General features: G+C 32.1%; 3 protein-coding genes and 3 pseudogenes across 3 annotated transcripts; all 6 read right to left on the bottom strand.

Moving 5' to 3' along the window:
• Window positions 1–288: 288 nt before the first annotated feature.
• On the bottom strand, window positions 289–2,922 carry LOC139776274 (uncharacterized; annotated as a pseudogene).
• Window positions 2,923–5,244: 2,322 nt separating this feature from the next.
• LOC139776331 (uncharacterized) lies at window positions 5,245–8,587 on the bottom strand (annotated as a pseudogene).
• Window positions 8,588–9,213: 626 nt separating this feature from the next.
• LOC139776330 (uncharacterized) lies at window positions 9,214–10,610 on the bottom strand. Its single transcript, XM_071712900.1, has 4 exons — window positions 10,384–10,610; window positions 9,839–10,208; window positions 9,330–9,570; window positions 9,214–9,221 (listed from the first exon to the last, which is right to left on the bottom strand). Exons 1-4 carry the CDS (start codon window positions 10,608–10,610, stop codon window positions 9,214–9,216), a joined length of 846 nt encoding a protein of 281 aa, XP_071569001.1.
• A 1,003-nt stretch (window positions 10,611–11,613) lies between these two features.
• Window positions 11,614–13,291, bottom strand: LOC139776329 (odorant receptor 4-like; annotated as a pseudogene).
• Window positions 13,292–14,993: 1,702 nt separating this feature from the next.
• Window positions 14,994–17,422, bottom strand: LOC139776339 (odorant receptor 4-like). The gene is made up of 6 exons (XM_071712911.1): window positions 17,166–17,422; window positions 16,619–16,964; window positions 16,111–16,347; window positions 15,638–15,751; window positions 15,339–15,494; window positions 14,994–15,234 (listed from the first exon to the last, which is right to left on the bottom strand). Exons 1-6 carry the CDS (start codon window positions 17,420–17,422, stop codon window positions 15,184–15,186), a joined length of 1,161 nt encoding a protein of 386 aa, XP_071569012.1. The 3' UTR covers window positions 14,994–15,183.
• Window positions 17,423–18,553: 1,131 nt separating this feature from the next.
• LOC139776299 (odorant receptor Or2-like) lies at window positions 18,554–21,205 on the bottom strand. The gene is made up of 6 exons (XM_071712871.1): window positions 20,949–21,205; window positions 20,113–20,458; window positions 19,610–19,840; window positions 19,261–19,374; window positions 18,987–19,142; window positions 18,554–18,849 (listed from the first exon to the last, which is right to left on the bottom strand). The coding sequence occupies exons 1-6, from the start codon at window positions 21,203–21,205 to the stop codon at window positions 18,799–18,801; spliced, it is 1,155 nt and encodes a 384-aa protein (XP_071568972.1). The 3' UTR covers window positions 18,554–18,798.
• Window positions 21,206–22,110: the final 905 nt, after the last annotated feature.

Here is a 22,110-nt window from a genome sequence, read left to right as displayed (position 1 = left end):
CATACAGGCGGGGCGACGTCCGAAGATGAATCAAGCTCGGGGATCCTTCAAAAAGTTTTTGAAATCTAGAGGGTGAAGAGACTTCGACGAAGAAGCAGAAAACTGAATTGCGCGATGCTACGGGAACGTGTATATTGTTTGTGTATATCTGAATGTGCATTAGTGTGGTAAAATATTCGACAAGAGATTAAGTCTGGATATTGGCTGACGAATACAAAAGTAAGTAGTTTATGGAATAATATTGGAATATATATGTCACGCTTCGTCGTACAAAACGATTTAACAACGTCAATACTGAAGAAATATTTATTTGAGAAATATTGATCTTTGAATTTGCTTTTGCCTATAACTTTAACTATGTGTACATAATATCTCAGAAAGTCAGATCGTAGTTTAAATTTCGCATCATGTGTTCTTTACTCCAAATATATACATATTTAGAAAACAGCCTGTATTGCTAGGTGTTTTTCTAACTGGTAATTTGCACACTATTTGATGTGTGTTTGACAAGTATCAGCTGAGAAGGTCAACGAGATGGATCTGATGTTCATTGGATCGCCAACATCACCGATAAATACGATCCCGAAGCATTCATGATCTATAACAAGTGTCATTCTTTGTATTAAAAGTAAAGACTATTTTTATAATTATAAATTTATAACAGATTATATTAAATTATTGCAAACAGGCGCGCTTCAATTATGGGTAAAAATGTACATAAGTAAATCAATTCTAAGAAAGAGAAAAGTGAATATTTGAATATTTTATAACAAACATTATATATATGTAAATAATGTGCAAAATTAGTTTGTGTGTTATACGTATAATTCTTACACTTGCGAAATATTCTAAAGAGAGATCTGCCAACAGTTAGTTGCTTTTGTGATCTTAAGATTATAAATGGTAAAATGCGACTATTCTCAGGTTTCCAATTATACTATACGGAACTATATGCTGCGTTTCCGATTGCTTTACTGTAAGAAGGTGGAAATTATGAAAAAGATTTTCAAATACATTTCACAAATATTTGTTTTAATATAATGTCTGATAATTTATTTTTTTCAATATCTTAACATACAGAATTTTTAAAATTATTTGTCATTTTATCATTGTTATAAATATCATTTTGTTGCTAACCTTGTTATTTAGAATATTTAGATATTCTCCAGCAAAACAGAATACAAATGCTTCTAAATTCGTCATAGCATAAAATAAGAGAGATCTTATTATCTGCTCTGTCGCATCGGGTGTACCTATTGCCTGTAAACGAAAAATAAAATTATTACCTTATTGTGCATTATAAATAGTTGCCTCTATTTACATATCTCATCTGTATTATAAAATATAAGGAAATTAATTAAAGTAGTCGTGCACTTATTAACAAGCCTACGATAAGCAGCAATCATTAATATGCAGTATTTTAATTTCCACCTTTTACTCACCTTTTACTCACGCTTACTATGAGGAATCCCAATGAGCAAATCATTACTGTGTTGGATGCAAACTGCAGCAATGCAATGTAAGAGTATAGATTTTCGACGTTCTTCGAGAACTTAATAATTTTCTGATATTTCTGAATGATTTTATCCGTACTGATTGATTTATTTATGTTTCTTTCCACTCTCCTTGGGTGCGAAATTTATCAATCAACAACGCGGAATATCCATTTGGCTTACATGTAAAACCTGGAAAAAAAGAATATGTAGCACAACACTAAAATCGTAGCAATTCTCAAATTTATGTTCGAGTATTAGAAGAAAGGAATGTAACACGGAACATGAGAGAAACAAATTCCACGAGACAACAATCCAACTTTATACACTCAAACTCTTGCCAGATATTAATATTGGATGATTTGTTATCTATCATTTATTGTTATTGTTGTAACTGTCGTTCGCGAGAATTGCTTATACATTCCTTAACTTACCAATGTTAAAAGCAAAGCATTTACAGCACCAGCAGCCCAGCTGCACATATGACGACGTATACGGTTTGCGTGATTAGAATCATTTTATACGTTCTTTGTGTGTTCACGTCGAGGGGAAGTTCCATTTTGTGAATGTAGGGTGGTGGCTTGGACGTGTGATCACTGATATCTACATCGGCCAGCATGATGCGTGTGTTGTATGCGATGGCGCTTAACGTATGAAGAATTATCATTGCGTTAGTGATGCGACTCGATAATTTCGCCTTGCATATCGTTTCATGCATGTTGACCTCGTTGTTGGCACAACTGTCCCAGTCTTCCGTCATCATTTCCAAGGTTTTGATAAATTCTCTGGATGATTTGGTACGTCGATTATCTCCTATCCGATTACGAAAAAGATTACCCACCAAATATTACTGGGTAACTCTAGCAAGTCAATATTATGTCACAACATTTTAGCTTTTCCGCTTTGTACACTTCTTTAAATTAAATGAGAATGCAAAATCATATTAAACGCGCATAAATATACATGATGTAATTACTAAACGCAATTTTAGAATGTATATATATAAAATTTGATTATTGAACACAAATTAAATCAATGAATGGATTATAGATTTTCTTTCGCCACGAAAATTGTTTAGAAACATGTCACATTTAACTGTAATTTGATTATAAACTCATCACTGATTATAAATTATTTATATCATTATTTATGTGTATAATCGTATTACTTACCGCTGATTTAACCAAAACACAACAAATTTTGTCATCACTTTCATGTATGCTAGGAAGCTACTCAACCAATTCATCAAATTGAAAAGATTATCGGAATGAAAATGTACTTGAAGGTAACGATAATGATAGAATTGAACAATTATTATCGAGATAATCCAAAATATTCTGCAAAACGAAATACACGAAGTGTCTGGCCATATACCGAACAAAGTGAACACAACTTCTATTGTGCGATTAATTGTGATCTTCCGGATCATAATGTTCTTCTTTACCCCTTTTTCCATACGCGCGCGAGCACACCAAAATGTATAATAAGTATTTCTAACGAAGCAAAAGGAAATACAATGAACTTGATAATGTACTTCCGCCAGATGTACGTTTCGATGGATTGACGTACACCATAGAATTGCTGCGTAAAGATTGGGTGTTCCTAAAAGGTCATCGCACGAATTTACCCTTGGATTGTCGACCAATGGAAAAAACTCATTAAATATTTTTACCGTCCTGCGTGCAGACCATCCATACATCTGTCGCAGGTTCTGACAATTTTAATGAAAAGAAGGGAACGCACAGGTGGGGTCAGCTCTCTCTCTCTCTCTCTCTCTCTCTCTCTCTCTCTCTCTCTCTCTCTCTCTCTCTCTCTCTCTCTCTCTCTCTCTCTCTCTCTCTCTCTCTCTCTCTCTCTCTCTCTCTCTCTCTCTCTCTCTCTCTCTCTCTCTCTCTTTCCTGAGAGCCGATGTTGCGATCGAAAATTGCTCGCTTTAAGTAAGCAATGATACGCTTGGACATATTAGGCACAGGTATGGTATATTCGATTGCAAGTCGTGCTCAGTGAGCTTTGGAAACATTTTGAAGTTTAGAGGGCGAAAGAAAATAAAAAATTAAATTACTGCGTATCTAGCATCGCGTGTTATATCTTTACACCGCAAATTCTTAGCTTGAAGAAAGATCCACGATTTCTCTTTCCAATCTTTCCATAAGAAATTGAGATACGGTACTTTTACAGAAAACAGTACAGTGTATATTATAATTTTATGTTATATTTCACGTAAATTATCTTCATGTCATAGAATATATTTGGAAAAATATGCAATACTAATGTCTGTTAGTGTAACTAGTGAAAACGCGTATTTAAATGTCGCTCCACGACTATTGATTAAATGTTATCGAGGTGAACGTGATGTTTATTGCATCGCTAACAACACTGACAGGTAGAATCCCGAAGCATTCATGATCTATATAACAATGTTGTTTGCACTAGGAATTAATATTTATGCAAATGGAATATTACTATAACAAAAAGAGTGCTCATAAAAGAGAATACGGTCTAGTAAATACTGCTAGAATAGAAAGATTGAGCTAAATTTTTTATTTTTCTTAAATCTTATACTTGCAAAGGACTTCAAGATGAGATCTATTAGCTGGCCAGCTGTTACCGTTAATTGCCTCCGGGATCTAAATATTATAAATAATAAAATGCAAATATCTTTAGATTTTAAACTGTACCATCCGCAATTATACGTTGCAAATTCGATCTCTCTACAAGACATTTGTAATATTAGTTTAATAATAAAGTCTAATTATGCCTTATTTTATAAAAAAAAAGTTGATGTTGATTTTGGTGATCGATGAAAAGATTATTTTCTATTGTAATTTAAAAAAAAATCTTTTTATTGGAAATATTTTTAAAAATAATTCAATTTTTTATTTAGTGAAAAATGTAAGATTGAATTATTTCATTATATATTTCTGAAAACTTGTAACAATATTGCTATGTTTGTATGTTTTTATGTTTTTAAACAATATTCAAACAATATTAAAATTATATAATTAATTTTATGGAGTGGGTACTAAGACTGCCCACTCCAACCCACCTCCTTTCTCAGGCCGGGCTTGAAGAAGCAGAAATCGGTAACCTTTTCACCGATCCTCGAAAAATTCAAAACAACCTTCCTTTAATAATACTCTATATAAAATTACATGTACACCTTTTTACTGATCATCGCCAAATTCAATACCAACCTTCCTTAAATGATACTCTATCAATTAAAAAAAAATTCAGCCCGATATCTCAATATTTGCGAAAGTTAGAGCAACCACGGACATTTCTAAAAAAATTAAAAATTTTTTTTAAAAAGAACACCTTTACCGATCATCGCGAAATTCAATACCAACCTTCCTTGAATGATACTCTATCGATTAAAAAAAAATTCAGCCCGATATCTCAATATTTACGAAAGTTAGAGCAACCACGAACATTTATAAAAAAATTCAAAATTTTTTAAAAAAAGAACCCCTTTACCGATCATCGCCAAATTCAATACCAACCTTCCTTGAATGATACTCTATCGATTAAAAAAAAAAAACAGCCCAATATCTCAATATTTGCGGAAGTTAGAGCAACCACGGACATTAAGTCCGCACATACACACACACACACACACACACACACACACACACACACACACATACGGACATGCGATTTTAATGTGATATTTCGACATTTTAGAACACTCTGAACATATTAACATCAAAAACTCAAAAAACAATCTTTTCTTTGGTTTCTTCTACCCCTATTTCATATATAATTCTTTTAAATTTGGTTGACTAGACCCAACTTTATACGCAATCAAAGGTTCATATACGAAATTTACGAAAACGAAGCTTCCTCTATGAGGAAGCAAAATACATAAAGTATCTATACTGTTATTAGTAATTTTATCGTTATAGTAATTATCTTTCATCGCTGACCTTATTGTTCAAATACTCTCCAGCGTAGCAAAATATAAATGCCTCCAGATTCGTTGTCGTATAGAATAAAAGATGACTTTTTATAATCTGCTCCATAGCATCAGCAGTACCAATTGCCTGAGGAAATTAAGGAGATATAATAATATTATGCATTAATGTGATTAATGCATTATTTAATATTCGAAGATACAGAACAAAGATATAACAGAAATTTTTAAGGAAAATGTCTGTGTAATTGATTATTTTACTCACAATCACCATAAGAAAGCCCAGCGAGCAAATTAACATTGTGTTCGACACGAATAACACTAACGCGATATGCGTATACATAGGCTTTCGATATTCTCTAAAAATTGAATAATTTTTTGATGTTTCAGAATGATCTTATTTGCGGCGATGATTGATTCTTGCTTATTTTCGATATCTTTGGGGATGAGCTCTGTGTCAACCAGTATTGCAAAATATCTACTTGGCCACCTACATGTAATACCTAGAGAAAGAAGAATAGATTTCATTATTGTTTAGATTTTTTAGTTACACGTAAAAATAATTAAACTACGTATGATTTATATAGAAGAATAATGAAAAAAATATTAGTACTTTGTAAAAATTATTACGAAAATTAATTTAACAAAATGTACAAAAGTAACATTTACAGGAATTTTTTTAATATTCCAAAGTTATGTTTCCGAAACTATATATGTTTCGAGGACAATTCTAATGCATATATATTATTCGACGAAAAGAAAAACACGAAATTTACAATTACTATCATTATACTTATATATTTTATTTATTTATTATTATTATGATTGCTTATGCAGTTGTAACTTAACATAGTTAAAAGTACGGCGTTCTCACAAGGCCAGCTACCCAATTACAGAGAATCAGATGGATAAACACAAATCTATACATGCGCTGTGTATTAATGCTGAAGGGAAGCCGCAATTTGTTGATAAAAGGCAACTCGATTGTTTTATCGGTAACATCAGCATTAGCGAGGACGACTCCCAGGCAATACGCAACGATACTTATCGTGTGCAGAAAGAGTATCACATTAGTGATGCGATCCGATATTTTTGCCTTGCTTGTCACTACGCTCATGACATTCTTAGCGCTGTCACTTCAGTCGTCCGCGATTAACTCCAAAGTCTCCACGAATTTTATTTTCTATGGGACGATTGTTTCTCGATCATAGTGTCGAATTCAAATGTAAGTCCTATTCATCGCGTCACAGAAAACCGTATTTTTAAAAATATCTCGTTTTCGATTCATATGGAACGGCATTGGAGTCACTTTCTTTAAAATAAAACTTTATTATATATATATATTTCAACTTTTTTTTATTTTTCAAAACCGAGTAGTAACAAAAAATTAAATATGGGTAAAACGATGATTACGAAAGAAGCGAACTATGTAGTTTTTGAGCCATATTATGAATCTTGGCCTTAATAATTGCCTTATAACTGAATTTATATATATATCAATAATTAAACTATAAATAAGAATAAAATTTTTAAAAATAATTAAAATAATTTTAGTTAACGCACTCACTTTACTTACCGCTGATTTATCCAGAACGCAACGAGTTTAGCAATTACTTTCACGTGTGCCAAGAAGCTGCATAAGCAATCCACCAAGTTTAAAAAATTCTGCGAATTTAAATGTGTCGAAAAATAAAGATAGTGACAGAATCCAATAAACGCTATTGTAACAATCCGGAACAATCTGGTAATTAAAATGATTAATTTGTGTGGGCTGACGCCGAACTAGGGGAGCATATGAAACACTGTGCGATTAATCGTGCTCTTACGAGTTATATTATAGTCATTTATATCCCTTTTTACACTCAATTCTGTCCAAACAAGTGCGTTAGGAAATATCTAACGAAGTAAGGATTTTTTAAGAGAAAAAAATTAAAATGAATACGCTATCGCTGTTCCTCCTAACAACAGAGGTGTATTTCTCAATGACAGCGATGATGTATATCATTGGATACCTGTGTCTTTACAGGTAGTCTTTACTAGTGCGTCGTGGGAGGTGTTCAAACGTGCACCGCCGGCAAATCGACCATATGAAGGTTGCTCATAAAATATTTGTATTGTGCGTGCAGATCTCAAATGCACCCGTCGCGTTTTCCTTACAATTTTGTGGAAAAGAGGGAACAGATAAGATGTTTTTCGCCCACCTTTGGTACCGACAGTATAGCCACAATGCAGCCATGAAGTGCGTATATATTAAATACATATAATGATACCTGCGGAAAAATGCGTGTATTGCCTCACGAAGAGAACGTCCTCGATTTTTGTCTATCACGGCGTCACAACTTTTCATAGAAATCGCTCACTGGGCAGTAAGCGGATGATAAAGTCCCAGAAGAAGCAATAATGGCAGTTCTACAATGCTATATGTTGATATAACTTATATTGATTTTATCATTTTATTGTTAGTATTACTACATCGCGTTAATTCACGATAGTAATGTCACGCGGTGAATGTCAATTTTTGAAACTCAATTACTCTGATTTTGTACAGATGTTATATAAATCTGATGGGTTTCTGTATTATATGAAATATAATTGTATGACGCAGAAAAGCTCTATTAGGAAATCTCTATTAAAATAATATTGATGCTAATTTGAATATTAATAATTTAATATTGGTAATTTAATATTGATGATAATTTGTGCATTCGTTATCATGTATCCAATATGCAAAGGGAGAAATTCTTTCGCGTAGGATACCTAATAAAATATTTTAATATTTTACCTTAAACTGTGCGAGAAAAAATCCATGATTTTTATGACACTTACGCAGAATCTGATTACATTGTAATGTATTGTAATTTTAGAGAGAACGATTCAGATTATTGTTTAATATTTATATTTGGAGAAATATACTGTATTACAACATGAATTTCTAGAACTACTGATATATGTATAATTCATAATTTTTTACTGTTGTTAAATAATCGATCATCTAGTATTTATCGCATCGCCAATAGCATCGACAGATATGATCCCGAAGCATTTATGATCTGAAGAATTATTTTTGCGTTACAGAATTCAAAATCTCTGTTTTTAATATTAAAAAAGAATGTTTTATCGTATAGATGGAGTTTCTATGTATGAATCTTACACTTGTAAAAGTTTGCAAGGATAAATCCATCATCTTCCCAGCTGTAAGTGTCAATTGTTTTTGTGATCTTAACATGATAAATAACAGGACACGACTATCTTTAGTTTTCATGTCATACCACGCAGAGTTGTACGCCGCAAAACCAATTTCTTTGCTCTATAAAGATGGAAATAATAGAGATATTTTTGATGTTTTGGTATTCTTCACAATATTTTTTTTAATTAGATGAAATATTATCTATCATTAACAATTTACGACAATTATTAGTACTTTATTATAAATATTACTTTATTACTAACCTTGTTTTTCAGATATTCTCCAGCAAAGCAGAATATATACGCTTCGAGATTTGTTATAACGAAAAAGAAAAAAGATCTAACTATTTGCTTTGTGGCATTAGGGCTACCGATTGTCTACGACATTGCATAACAACGATGTGCGAAAAATTATTAAATATAAAGTTAGTATATAATTAATATATGGTATACAAGTATATTAATAAAAATAATTCATTTAATTATTATATATTATATTAGTTATTATATATTAGTTATTATATTATATTAATTATTGTATTAATTGTTATATGTATATAAATTAATAACTCTTTAGGATACTTGTATATAATAAAATGTGAATAAAATTAATAAAAGCATAATTTAGATAGCTGAAGTAAAGTTGAATATTAAAGAGTAAACGGAGATTTAATATTGTCATATTGTTTGCAATTATATTAGGGAAATACAATATAAGTTTACATTTAAAATCATCTTACTCACTGTTACGACAAGGAAAGCTAGTGCACAGATCATTAACGTGTTTGACACAAATTGCATTAGCGCAATATGTGTATAAAGGCTTTCTATATTCTTCGAAAAACATATAATCTTTTTGTGCTTTTCAATAATTTTAGTCGTTGCGGCGCCGAGTGATTCATCTTTACTCGCATTTCCAGAGGGTGTGAGCTGCGTTAACCAATAACGCAAAATATCGATTTGGCCAGCTGTATGTAAGGTCTGAAAATAAAGATCCCGTTGCTTATGAAATAATCGAAATTCGTAACTGGTTTGTATTCAAGCAGTGCAAAAGGATGCGGAATGGTATTATTAAAATACACGGAAATAGTAAACCGGGTAACATAGATAATTTAGCCCAAATTTTAGATCTATCGTGCTGGACTTTTAAAATGCGTACAATGTAGTTACTGTATAAATAAAATTTTAAAATTATTGTTTAAATTATGTTTTTGAGCTTGTGAATATCGTTTGTACATCCTCAACTTACCAGAATTAATAACAAGGAATTCGTTGTACCAGACGACCAGGCCATCATGAATACAAAACACAATTCTATTAGTAAAATAAATCTATATGTGCGTTGCGTGTTTACATCGAAAGGAACTTCTATCTTAGTGAGGAAGATTAATTCCGTCGTGTTACTGGTGACATCGACATTGGCCAGGATGACACCGATACTGAAGCTAACAACTGACATTGTATGAAGGATGAGGATAATTTTTGTAATACGTTCCGACGTTTTAGCTTTGCTTGCTGTCTTGCGCATGCTGATATCGTCATTAACACAGTCACTCCAATCCTTCTTCATTATTGTTAGCACCTCGATAAATTTTCTGTGGATGATGGTGCTCACCGATTATATTGTCGATCTTAAAGTAATCTTAATTTCCACGCTGTGAACACTCATCTTTTTGGACATTTGTTATTTTTAAATGTCATATGTAAACCAAACTTTCACATATTCCAACCAGAAAGTTTAATGGGATACTTTTGTAAATTGTTCCCAACTTTGCGTATATACACGTTACTTACGGCTGATTTAACCAAAGCACAAGGCACTTAAAAAGCACCTTGCAATTTGCCAAATCAATAGACAAGCAGTCCATAAAGTCCCAAAGTGTGGCAGAATGCATATGTATCACATCGTAACGGTAGCGACAGCACTGAGCGATTATCACTGAAACGATGAAAAACATTCTCCAGAATAGAGCGGATGATGCGCCTGGCCAAGCACCGCTCAAAGTGAGCATAAATTTCATCGTGCCATCAAGCGGATTCTGACAAACCATAATTTTCTATCTCTTTTTATTCTCGCCTATTGGTACAAGTAAATTTGTCAATGTGACATGTAGCAGAACAAAATGCTTCAGTGAAGCAAAAGAAATATGTTCCAATGCTCAAATATGTATCTGTCTTTCGATGGACAGTCCGATGAATTATAGTTTATATCTCGATGGAAACTACATACATCACAGAATATCTGCCTGAGACTGGGAAACAGAGAGAAATCTAAAAGATCATTAATACAAATACAACCTGCAGCAACTGATCAATGAAAGATATTCATTAAATATTTTTATCGTGCCGCGTGCACAGGCCGCAAATATATTTGTCGTCATTATTCGCAAGTTTGTTGCAAGATAAGGAAAGAAAGCACGTTTCGCTTTTCCCTCTCTTGAATACTAGCAATACAACCGCAAAATTATCTACTTGAATATGCAATGATTCATGTGGAGATAGATATGGCTATGTATATCCGATGGGCAGTCATGTCCGCGACCCTTCAGGAAAGTTTTGAAATCTAGAGGCTAGATAATTGGAAGGAAGAAGGACGTGTGGGGTGTGGGGGAACTTCACATTCGGTTGCTTGTAGTGTTTGTAATATTTTGTTATTAGCAATTCATGCTTTAGCAATGTAACAATAATTTTATAAATGCACGAATTTCTGTGTGAAAGTGAAGCAATTTATAACAATTCTAATAAATCAGGACTAATTGAGTGCAAAGATAGGATATATATATATATATATATATATATATATATATATATAATTATATATGTTTGGCGTGTATTACAGATTATTTTGTATAAAGACAATTAATCAAATAAGTATGTCGTGTTAATCACAAAAAATCATCATAAATGCAGGTATTAAAAAATATGTTTTTTTGCATGTACGATACATTCGTCATATTTGTTGTCTGAGGGGAAGAAAATGGGGTCATTCTTCCCTCGCTTGAGCGTTAATCATACAACCGTAGATCTGTTTTAAATATGTATTGATTCGTGCAGACGTATCGTCATATGACGATGATGTGTGATGATTCATTATGCCTACGACCCCTTAAAAAATCCTAAAATCTAAAGGGGAAGAATGAGTTTAAATATGATCCCGAAGCATTCATGATCTAAAACAATATTGCCTCTTATTTTAAAAAGCAATATTTTTAATTTTAATAAGTAAACATATGTGCTTTTTTGTCCTTCATTTTCCTTTTCATCTTTAAGGGCGAGAAGTTTATGTATATAAATACTATAAATCTTACGCTTGTAAAAGATGCTAAGGAGAGATCCATCATCTTTCCTACTGTGAGTGTCAGCTGTTTCTGCGATCTTAATATGATAAATAACAGAAGACGACTTTCTGTACATTTTAAATCGTACCATTCACAGTTATATGCCGCGATACCAATTTCTTTGCTCCATGAAAATGGAAATAAAACAATTTATAGTATTCTTTCTAATTTTATGCGAGATGAAAGAAACAATTATATACTCGCAATGTTTCATCATTGTGATATATATTGTCTTGTCACTAACCTTATTGTTCAAATATTCTCCAGCGTAGCAAAATATTAATGCCTCCAGTTTCGTTGTCGTATAGAATAAAAGATGACTTTTTATAATCTGCTCCATAGCATCAGCAGTACTAATTGCCTGAGGAAATTAAGGAGATACAATAGTATTATGCATTAATGTGATTAATGCATTATTTAATATTTGAAGATACAGAACAAAGATATAACAGAAATTTTTAAGGAAAATGTCTCTCTGTGTAATTGATTATTTTACTCACGGTCACGATGAGAAAGCCCAGCGAACAAATTAACATTGTGTTCGACACGAATAACACTAACGCGATATGCGTATACATAGACTTTCGATATTCTCTAAAAATTGAATAATTTTTTGATGTTTCAGAGTGATCTTATTTGCAGCGATGATTGATTCTTGCTTATTTTCGATATCTTTGGGGATGAGCTCTGTGTCAACCAGTATTGCAGAATATCTACTTGGCCACCTACATGTAATACCTAGAGAAAGAAGAATAGATTTGATTATTGTTTAGATTTTTTAGTTACATGTAAAAATAATTAAACTACGTATGATTTATATAGAAGAATAATGAAAAAAATATTAGTACTTTGTAAAAATTATTTACGGAAATTAATTTAACAAAATGTACAAAAGTAACATTTACAGGAACTTTTTTTAATATTCCAAAGTTATGTTTCCGAAACTATGTTTGGGGAGGACAATTCTAATACATATATATTATTCGGCGAAAAGAAAAACACGAAATTTACAATTGCTATCATTATACTTATATATTTTACTTATTTATTATTATTATGATTGCTTATGCAGTTGTAACTTAACATAGTTAAAAGTACGGCGTTCACAAGGCCAGCTACCCAATTACAGAGAATCAGATGAAAATGAACTCCATGAATAACACAAATCTATACATATGCTGTGTATTAATGCTGAAGGAAAGCCGCAATTTGTTGATAAAAGGCAACTCGATTGTTTTATCGGTAACATCAGCATTAGCGAGGACGACTCCCAGGCAATACGCAACGATACTTATCGTGTGCAGAAAGAGTATCACATTAGTGATGCGATCCGATATTTTTGCCTTGTTTGTCACTACGCTCATGTCGATGACATTCTTAGCGCTATCACTCTAGTCGTCCGTAATTAATTCTTCACGAATTTTCTGTGGGGCGATTGTTTCTCGATCATATTGTCGAATTCAAATGTAAGTTCTATTCATCGCGCCACAGAAAACCGTATTTTTAAAAATATCTTGTCTTTGATTCATATGGAACGGCATTGGAGTCACTTTTTTAAAAATAAAATTTCATTATATATATATTTCAACTTTTTCTTATTTTTCAAAACCGAGTAGTAACCAAAAATTAAGTATGAGTAAAACGATGATTACGAAAGAAGCGAACTATGTAGTTTTTGAGCCATATTATGAATCTTGGCTTTAATAATTGCCTTATAACTGAATTTATATATATATATATATATATATATATATATATCAATAATTAAACTATAAATAAGAATAAAATTTTAAAAAATAATTAAAGTAATTTTAGTTAACGCACTCACTTTACTTACCGCTGATTTATCCAGAACGCAACGAGTTTAGCAATTACTATTACGTGTGCCAAGAAGCTGCATAAGCAATCGACCAAGTTAAAAAAATTCTGCGAATTTAGATGTGTCGAAAAATAAAGATAGTGACGGAATCCAATAAACGCTATTGTAACAATCCAGAACAATCTGGTAATTAAAATGATTAATTTGTGTGGGCTGACGCCGAACTAGGGGAGCATATGAAACACTGTGCGATTAATCGTGCTCTTAGGAGTTATATTATAGTCATTTATATCCTTTTTTACACTCAATTCTGTCCAAACAAGTGCGTTAGGAAATATCTAACGAAGTAAGGATTTTTTAAGAGAAAAAAATTAAAATGAATACGCTATCGCTGTTCCTCCTAACAACAGATGTGTATTTCTCAATGACAGCGATGATGTATATCATTGGATACCTGTGTTTTTACAGGTAGTCTTTACTAGTGCGTCGTGGGAGGTGTTCAAACGTTCACCGCCGACAAATCGACCAATGAAAGTTGCTCATAAAATATTTGTATTGTGCGTGCAGATCTCAAATGCACCCGTCGCGTTTTCCTTACAATTTTGTGGAAAAGAGGGAACAGATAAGATGTTTTTCGCCCGCCTTTGGTACCGACGGTATAGCCACAATGGAGCCATGAAGTGCGTAGGATTAAATACATATAATGATACCTGCGGAAAAATGCGTGTATTGTCTCACGAAGAGAACGTCCTTGATTTTTGTCCATCACGGCATCACAATTTTTCATAGAAATCGCTCACTGGGCAGTAAGCGGATGATAAAGTCCCAGAAGAAGCAATAATGGCAGTGCTACAATGCTACATGTTGATATAACTTATATTGATTTTATTATTTTATTGTTAGTATTACATCGCGTTAATTCAGTAATAGTAATGTCACGCGGTGAATGTCAATTTTTGAAACTCAATTACTCTGATTTTGTACAGATGTTATATAAATCTGATGTGTTTCTGTATTATATGAAATATAATTGTATGACCCAGAAAACCTCTATTAGGAACTCTCTATTAAAATAATATTGATGCTAATTTGAATATTAATAATTTAATATTGGTAATTTAATATTGATGATAATTTGTGCATTCGTTATCATGTATCCAATAAGCAAAGGGAGAAATTCTTTCGCGTAGGATACCTAATAAAATATTTTAATATTTTACCTTAAATTGTGCGAGAAAAAATTCATGATTTTTATGACACTTACGCAGAATCTGATTACATTGTAATGTATTGTAATTTTAGATAGAACGATTCAGATTATTGTTTAATATTTATATTTGGAGAAATATACTGTATTACAACATGAATTTCTAGAACTACTGATATATGTATAATTCATAATTTTTTACTGTTGTTAAATAATTGATCATCTAGTATTTATCGCATCGCCAATAGCATCGACAGAAATGATCCCGAAGCATTTATGATCTAAAGAATTATTTTTGTTCAAAATCAGAATTCAAAATCTCTGTTTTTAATATTAAAAAAGAATGTTTTATCGTATAGATAGAGTTTTTATATATAAATCTTACACTTGTAAAAGATTGCAAGGATAAATCCATCATCTTCCCAGCTGTAAGTGTCAATTGTTTTTGCGATCTTAACATGATAAATAACAGGACACGACTATCTTTAGTTTTCATGTCATACCACGCAGAGTTGTACGCCGCAAAACCAATTTCTTTGTTCTATAAAGATGGGAATAATAGAGACATTTTTGATGTTTTGGTATTCTTCACAATATTTTTTTTAATTAGATGAAATATTATTTATCATTAACAATTTACGACAATTATTAGTACTTTATTATAAATATTACTTTATTGCTAACCTTGTTTTTCAGATATTCTCCAGCAAAGCAGAATATATACGCTTCGAGATTTGTTATAACGAAAAAGAAAAAAGATCTCACTATTTGCTTTGTCGCATTAGGGCTACCGATTGTCTACGACATTGCATAACAACGATGTGCGAAAAATTATTAAATATAAAGTTAGTATATAATTAATATATAGTATACAAGTATATTAATAAAAATAATATATTTAATTATTATATTATATTAGTTATTATATATTAGTTATTATATTATATTAGTTATTGTATTAATTGTTATATGTCTATAAATTAATAACTCTTTAGGATACTTGTATATAATAAAATGTGAATAAAATTAATAAAAGCATAATTTAGATAGCTGAAGTAAAGTTGAATATTAAAGAGTAAATGGAGATTTAATATTATCATATTGTTTGCAATTAGAGAAATACTATATAAGTTTACATTTAAAATAATCTTACTCACTGTTACGACAAGGAAAGCTAGCGCACAGATCATTAACGTGTTTGACACAAATTGTACCAGCGCAATATGTGTATAAAGGCTTTCTATATTCTTCGAAAAACATATAATCTTTTTGTGCTTTTCAATAATTTTAGTCGTTGCGGCGGCGAGTGATTCATCTTTACTCACATTTCCGGAGGGTGTGAGCTGCGTTAACCAATAACGCAAAATATCGATTTGGCCAGCTGTATGTAAGGTCTGAAAATAAAGATCCCGTTGCTTATGAAATAATCGAAATCCGTAACTGGTTTGTATTCAAGCGGTGCAAAAGGATGCGGAATGGTATTATTAAAATACACGGAAATAGTAAACCGGGTAACATAGATAATTTAGCCCAAATTTTAGATCTATCGTGCATACAATCGTAAAATGCATACAATGTAGTTACTGTATAAATAAAATTTTAAAATTATTGTTCAAATTATGTTTTTGAGCTTGTGAATATCGTTTGTATACATCCTCAACTTACCAGAATTAATAACAAGGAATTCGTTGTACCAGACGACCAGGCCATCATGAATATAAAACACAATTCTATTAGTAAAATAAATCTATATGTGCGTTGCGTGTTTACATCGAAAGGAACTTCAATCTTAGTGAGGAAGATTAATTCCGTCGTGTTATTGGTGACATCGACATTGGCCAGGATGACACCGATACTGAAGCTAACAACTGACATTGTATGAAGGATGAGGATAATTCTTGTAATACGTTCCGACGTTTTAGCTTTACTTGCTGTCATGCGCATGCTGATGTCGTCATTAACACAGTCACTCCAATCCTTCTTCATTATTGTTAGCACCTCGATAAATTTTCTGTGGATGATGGTGCTTACCGATTATATTGTCGATCTTAAAGTAATCTTAATTTTCACGCTGTGAACACTCATCTTTTTGGACATTTGTTATTTCCAAATGTCATATATGTAAACCAAACTTTCACATATTCCAACCCGAAAGTTTAATGGGATACTTTTGTAAATTGTTCCCAACTTTGCGTATATACACGTTACTTACGGCTGATTTAACCAAAGCACAAGGCACTTGAAAAGCACCTTGCAATTTGCCAAAGCAACAGACAAGCAGTCCATAAAGTCCGAAAGTGTGGCAGAATGCATATGTATCACAACGTAACGGTAGCGACAGCACTGAGCGATTATCACTGAAACGATGAAAAACATTCTCCAGAATAGAGCGGATGATGCGCCTGGCCAAGCACCGCTCAAAGTGAGCATAAATTTCATCGTGCCATCAAGCGGATTCTGACGAATCATATTTTTCTATCTCTTTTTATTCTCGCCTATTGGTACAAGTAAATTTGTCAATGTGACATATAGCAGAATAAAATGCTTCAGTGAAGCAAAAGAAATATGTTCCAATGCTCAAATATGGTATCTGTCTTTCGATGGACAGTCCGATGAATTATAGTTTATATCTCGATGGAAACTATACATCACAGAATATCTGCCTGAGACTGGGAAACAGAGAGAAATCTAAAAGATCATTAATACAAATACAACCTGCAGCAACTGATCAATGAAAGATGTTCATTAAATATTTTTATCGTGCCGCGTGCACAAGCCGCAAATATATTTGTAGTCATTTTTCGCAAGTTTGTTGCAAGATAAGGAAAGAAATCACGTTTCGCTTTTCCCTCTCTTGAATACTAGCAATACAACCGCAAAATTATCTACTTGAATATGCAATGATTCATGTGGAGATAGATATGGCTATGTATATCCGATGGTCAGTCATGTCCGCGACCCTTCAGGAAAGTTTTGAAATCTAGAGGCTAGATAATTGGAAGGAAGAAGGGCGTGTGGGGAAACTTCACATTCGGTTGCTTGTAGTAATTCCAAGTGTTTGTAATATTTTGTTATTAGCTATTCATGCTTTAGCAATGTAACAATAATTTTATAAATGCATGAATTTCTGTGTGAAAGTGAAGCAATTTATCACAATTCTAATAAATCAGGACTAATTGCGCGCAAAGACAGGATATATATAATTATATGTTTGGCGTGTATTACAGATTATTTTGTATAAAGACAATTAATCAAATAAGTATGTCGTGTTAATCACAAAAAATCATCATAAATGCAGATATTAAAAAATAGGTTTTTTAAATGTCTACAGATAAATTTTACAATTTTACAAAAATTGACTAAATATTTTTATTCTGTTGCATGTACGATACATTCATCATTTTTGTTGTCTGAGAGGGAGAAAATGGGGTCATTCTTCCCTCGCTTGAGCGTTAGTCATACAACCGTAGATCTGTTTTAAATATGTAATGATTCGTGCAGACGTATCGTCATATGACGATGATGTGTGATGATTTATTATGCCTACGACCCCTTAAAAAATCCCAAAATCTAAAGGGGAAGAATGAGTTCAACGCTACGGAAATTTATATTATTTTATTTCACATAATTAGAATTGAAACAAATTTTTTGGTTCCATAGCGAAAAGTGCTTACGATATTCCTTAACTGTAAATATATCGATGATTTAAACAGAAAAATAAGAAATTTTATAATTATCTTGCATTATATTTAGAAAAATATGTCATATTACAATGTGTATTTTTGTAACTAGTGATTTACGGATAACTTCAAGTTTTCTGGGATTATTTAAAAATTATGGAACTGCTATTGCATCGCCAACAGCATTGACAAATATGATCCCGAAGCATTCATGATCTAAAACAATATTGCCTTTTATTTTAAAAATCAATATTTTTAATTTTAATAAGTAAATATATGTGCTTTTTTTCCTTTATTTTTCTCTTCATCTTTAAAGGCGAGAAGTTTATGTATATAAATACTATAAATCTTACGCTTGTAAAAGATGCTAAAGAGAGATCCATCATCTTTCCTACTGTGAGTGTCAGCTGTTTCTGCGATCTTAATATGACAAATAACAGAAGACGACTTTCTGTACATTTTAAATCGTACCATTCACAGTTATATGCCGCGACACCAATTTCTTTGCTCTATGAAAATGGAAATAAAATAATTTATAGTATTCTTTCTAATTTTATGCGAGATGAAAGAAACAATTATATACTCGCAATGTTTCATCATTGTGATATATATTGTCTTATCACTAACCTTATTGTTCAAATATTCTCCAGCGTAGCAAAATATAAAAGCTTCGAGATTTGTTATAGTGAAAAATAAAAATGATTTCATTATTTGTTCTACCGCATTGGGGCTACCGATTGCCTGCAATATTGTGCAAAAATAATGTGGGAGTTATATTAAATATAAATAACTACATATAACTTTTTACTGTGATATTTATAATAAAAAGTGAGCGAATTTATAAACGAGAAAAACTTGAACAGATGTAACATGTAATAGAATATTAAAAAATAAATAAATTTATATCTAATAATATTATATTATTAGCAACTACTTGAAGAATTACAATAATTTTGTATTCAATGCTATTACTCACTGTTACTATAACGAAACCTAGCGAGCATATCATTATCGTGTTTGACACAAACTGAAGCAATGCGATATATGAATAAAGACTTTCAATGTTTTTTGAAAAACTGATAATTTTTTGGTGTTTTTGAATAATTTTACTCGTAGTCATAGCAATTGATTCGCCCTCGTTCTTACGAGACACAAGTTGCGTCAGCCGGTGACGCATAATTTCGATTTGGCCAGCCGTATGTAAAGTCTGAAAATAAAAATACAATTACATGTGAAATTAATTATAATTCACGAATGAGATTAATATTTAAGCAGTGCATCAGATAAACTTACAACGTGCCAAATAATATAATTAAAATCAATATAAATAAAAAAATTTTGTGAACCATATATTTAATATCAGGGTTTAATATCAGGTCTTAGATTTTTCATGTTGACATTTTTTAATGCATGCTATTATTTTTAATTAGATACAGCCTCATGAGGCTGTATGAAGTGGAGAATGGAATCTCAACTTACCAATGTTAATAATAAAGAGTTTGTTATACCAGCCGCCCATCCACAAAGAATCATAAGCAAAAATTCTGCGATTAAAATGATTCTGTATGTGGACTGCGTGTTTATGTCGAAAGGAATTTCTAGCTTATTGATTAAAGGTAGTTCTTTCGTAGTGTCAGTGACATCGGCATCGGCCAGGATGATACCGATGCAATATGCAACAATTGTCACCGTGTGAAGGGTGACGACCGCATTTGCAATACGATCCGATATTTTCGCTTTGCGTGCTATCTCGCGCATACTAATGTCATTATTAGTGCAATCGCTCCAGTCTTCCGTCATCACTGCCAAGATTTCGATGAATTTTCTGTGGATGATTATTTTCATTAATCGTAAGGTAATCTTAAAGATAATCTTAATTATCGTCACGTAAATTGGTCTCTTTAAAGATTTGTTATCTTTAGATATTACAAACTAATTGTCCATGCTTTTTATTCACCAACAATCTTTGCTCATAAATTATTAATATGATAAAATATATTGACAGTAAAAATGAAAAGTAGGATGCAATTGTATTTTTAAGTGAGAGAGCGCTTTACAATATTTTCTCACCTGAAATCGGTCGAATCGCTATGTGATGTACATTGTATTAAAAAAGAAAGTTTTGTGGCTAATATAATATATTACTCACAATTCTACTTTTGAGAAGAAAGCTATTGTACAAATAAATCTTCTGAAAAATTATGGTTCCGGAGTTACAGCATCTTTCGTTGGAGCTTTGATATGAGTGCATATTAATCGTAACATTTTTTCCGAATGTTTCTAAACGTTATAATAAATTATATCATATTACTTACCGCTGATTTAACCAAAACACAATGAATTTGATAATTATTTTGGAATACGCAAGGAAGCTGGACAGACAGTCCATCAAATCCAAGATTTCGGCAGAATATACGTGTGTCAGAAAATAACGATAGTGGCAGAATAGAGTAACTGTCAAAGAAACGACCCAAAATATTCTGCAGAGCATAACGTACGGTGTACCCGGCCAAATACCACACATAGTGAGCATAAACCTTAACGTGCGGTTAAGCGTACTTTTACGAGCCATAATTTCTTATTTCTTTTTGCCCTCCGTTGTTTACAGCGAATCCATCAAGATGTGTATAACAGAACAAAAATCCTCGGGGTAAAAGAAAGATAAAAGAAATATATTCTGATCAAAGCGCGCGTTTCGATGACAGTTCTACGTGTATTATAGAATATCTGCGTGAAGAAAACTGGATATTCTAAGAAATCAGCAAGTTCAACCTTCGGCAATTGATCGCAATTGGAAGTTGCTCATTAAATATTTTTATCCCGCCTAGCGTATAGATCGCGAATACATTTCGTCGTGGTTTTTCATGAATTTAATGTAAGAAACGGAAAGATAGATGAGGTCTTTTTCCCCTCTCTTTTGTGCGCTGGTACAACCTACAATCGCGAATTGTCCCCTTTAAATATGCAACGATACATGCGGACGTAGATACGGCGATGTATATCCGACGGTCAGTCGTAACCACGGTGCTTCAGGAAAGTTTTAATCTCTAGAGGATGAAGAGCCGGGCAACTATGTGCAACACTACAAACTTTACATCGCTTCGCTTGTAATAGCTGAAAGTGGGTTTGTGTTGTAGAAATATCGGTACTGATGAAACACATAATTAGGATTAACAAATGCACGGATTTGTACCTGAAAATGTACGTGAAATGATGGATTACATGTAAATCAGAATTTACGTAGATGAATATTTAAACAGATTAAATATTATATTGCTGTTAAATTGTATTAAGACTTTCTATATTGCATTTTCTATATGTATGTGCAAATTAATTTTTAGCGTTACATTTTTGTAACGAGTGTTGTATATATCTAGTTATTTAATTGTTTTATTCAATATTCTTAGTCAATTTACTAAAAAAGTATGCAAATGTGTATAAAGCTGACATGGAAAATATAAAAGTTATATCGGGCTG

The sequence above is a fragment of the Temnothorax nylanderi genome, unplaced genomic scaffold (genome assembly GCF_030848795.1).
Source record: "Temnothorax nylanderi isolate EJ_2023f unplaced genomic scaffold, tnyl_v1.0 TNYL_tig0116_pilon, whole genome shotgun sequence".
Classification (NCBI taxonomy): Eukaryota; Metazoa; Arthropoda; class Insecta; order Hymenoptera; family Formicidae; genus Temnothorax; species Temnothorax nylanderi.
This window is presented reverse-complemented; position numbering and strand designations above follow the sequence as displayed.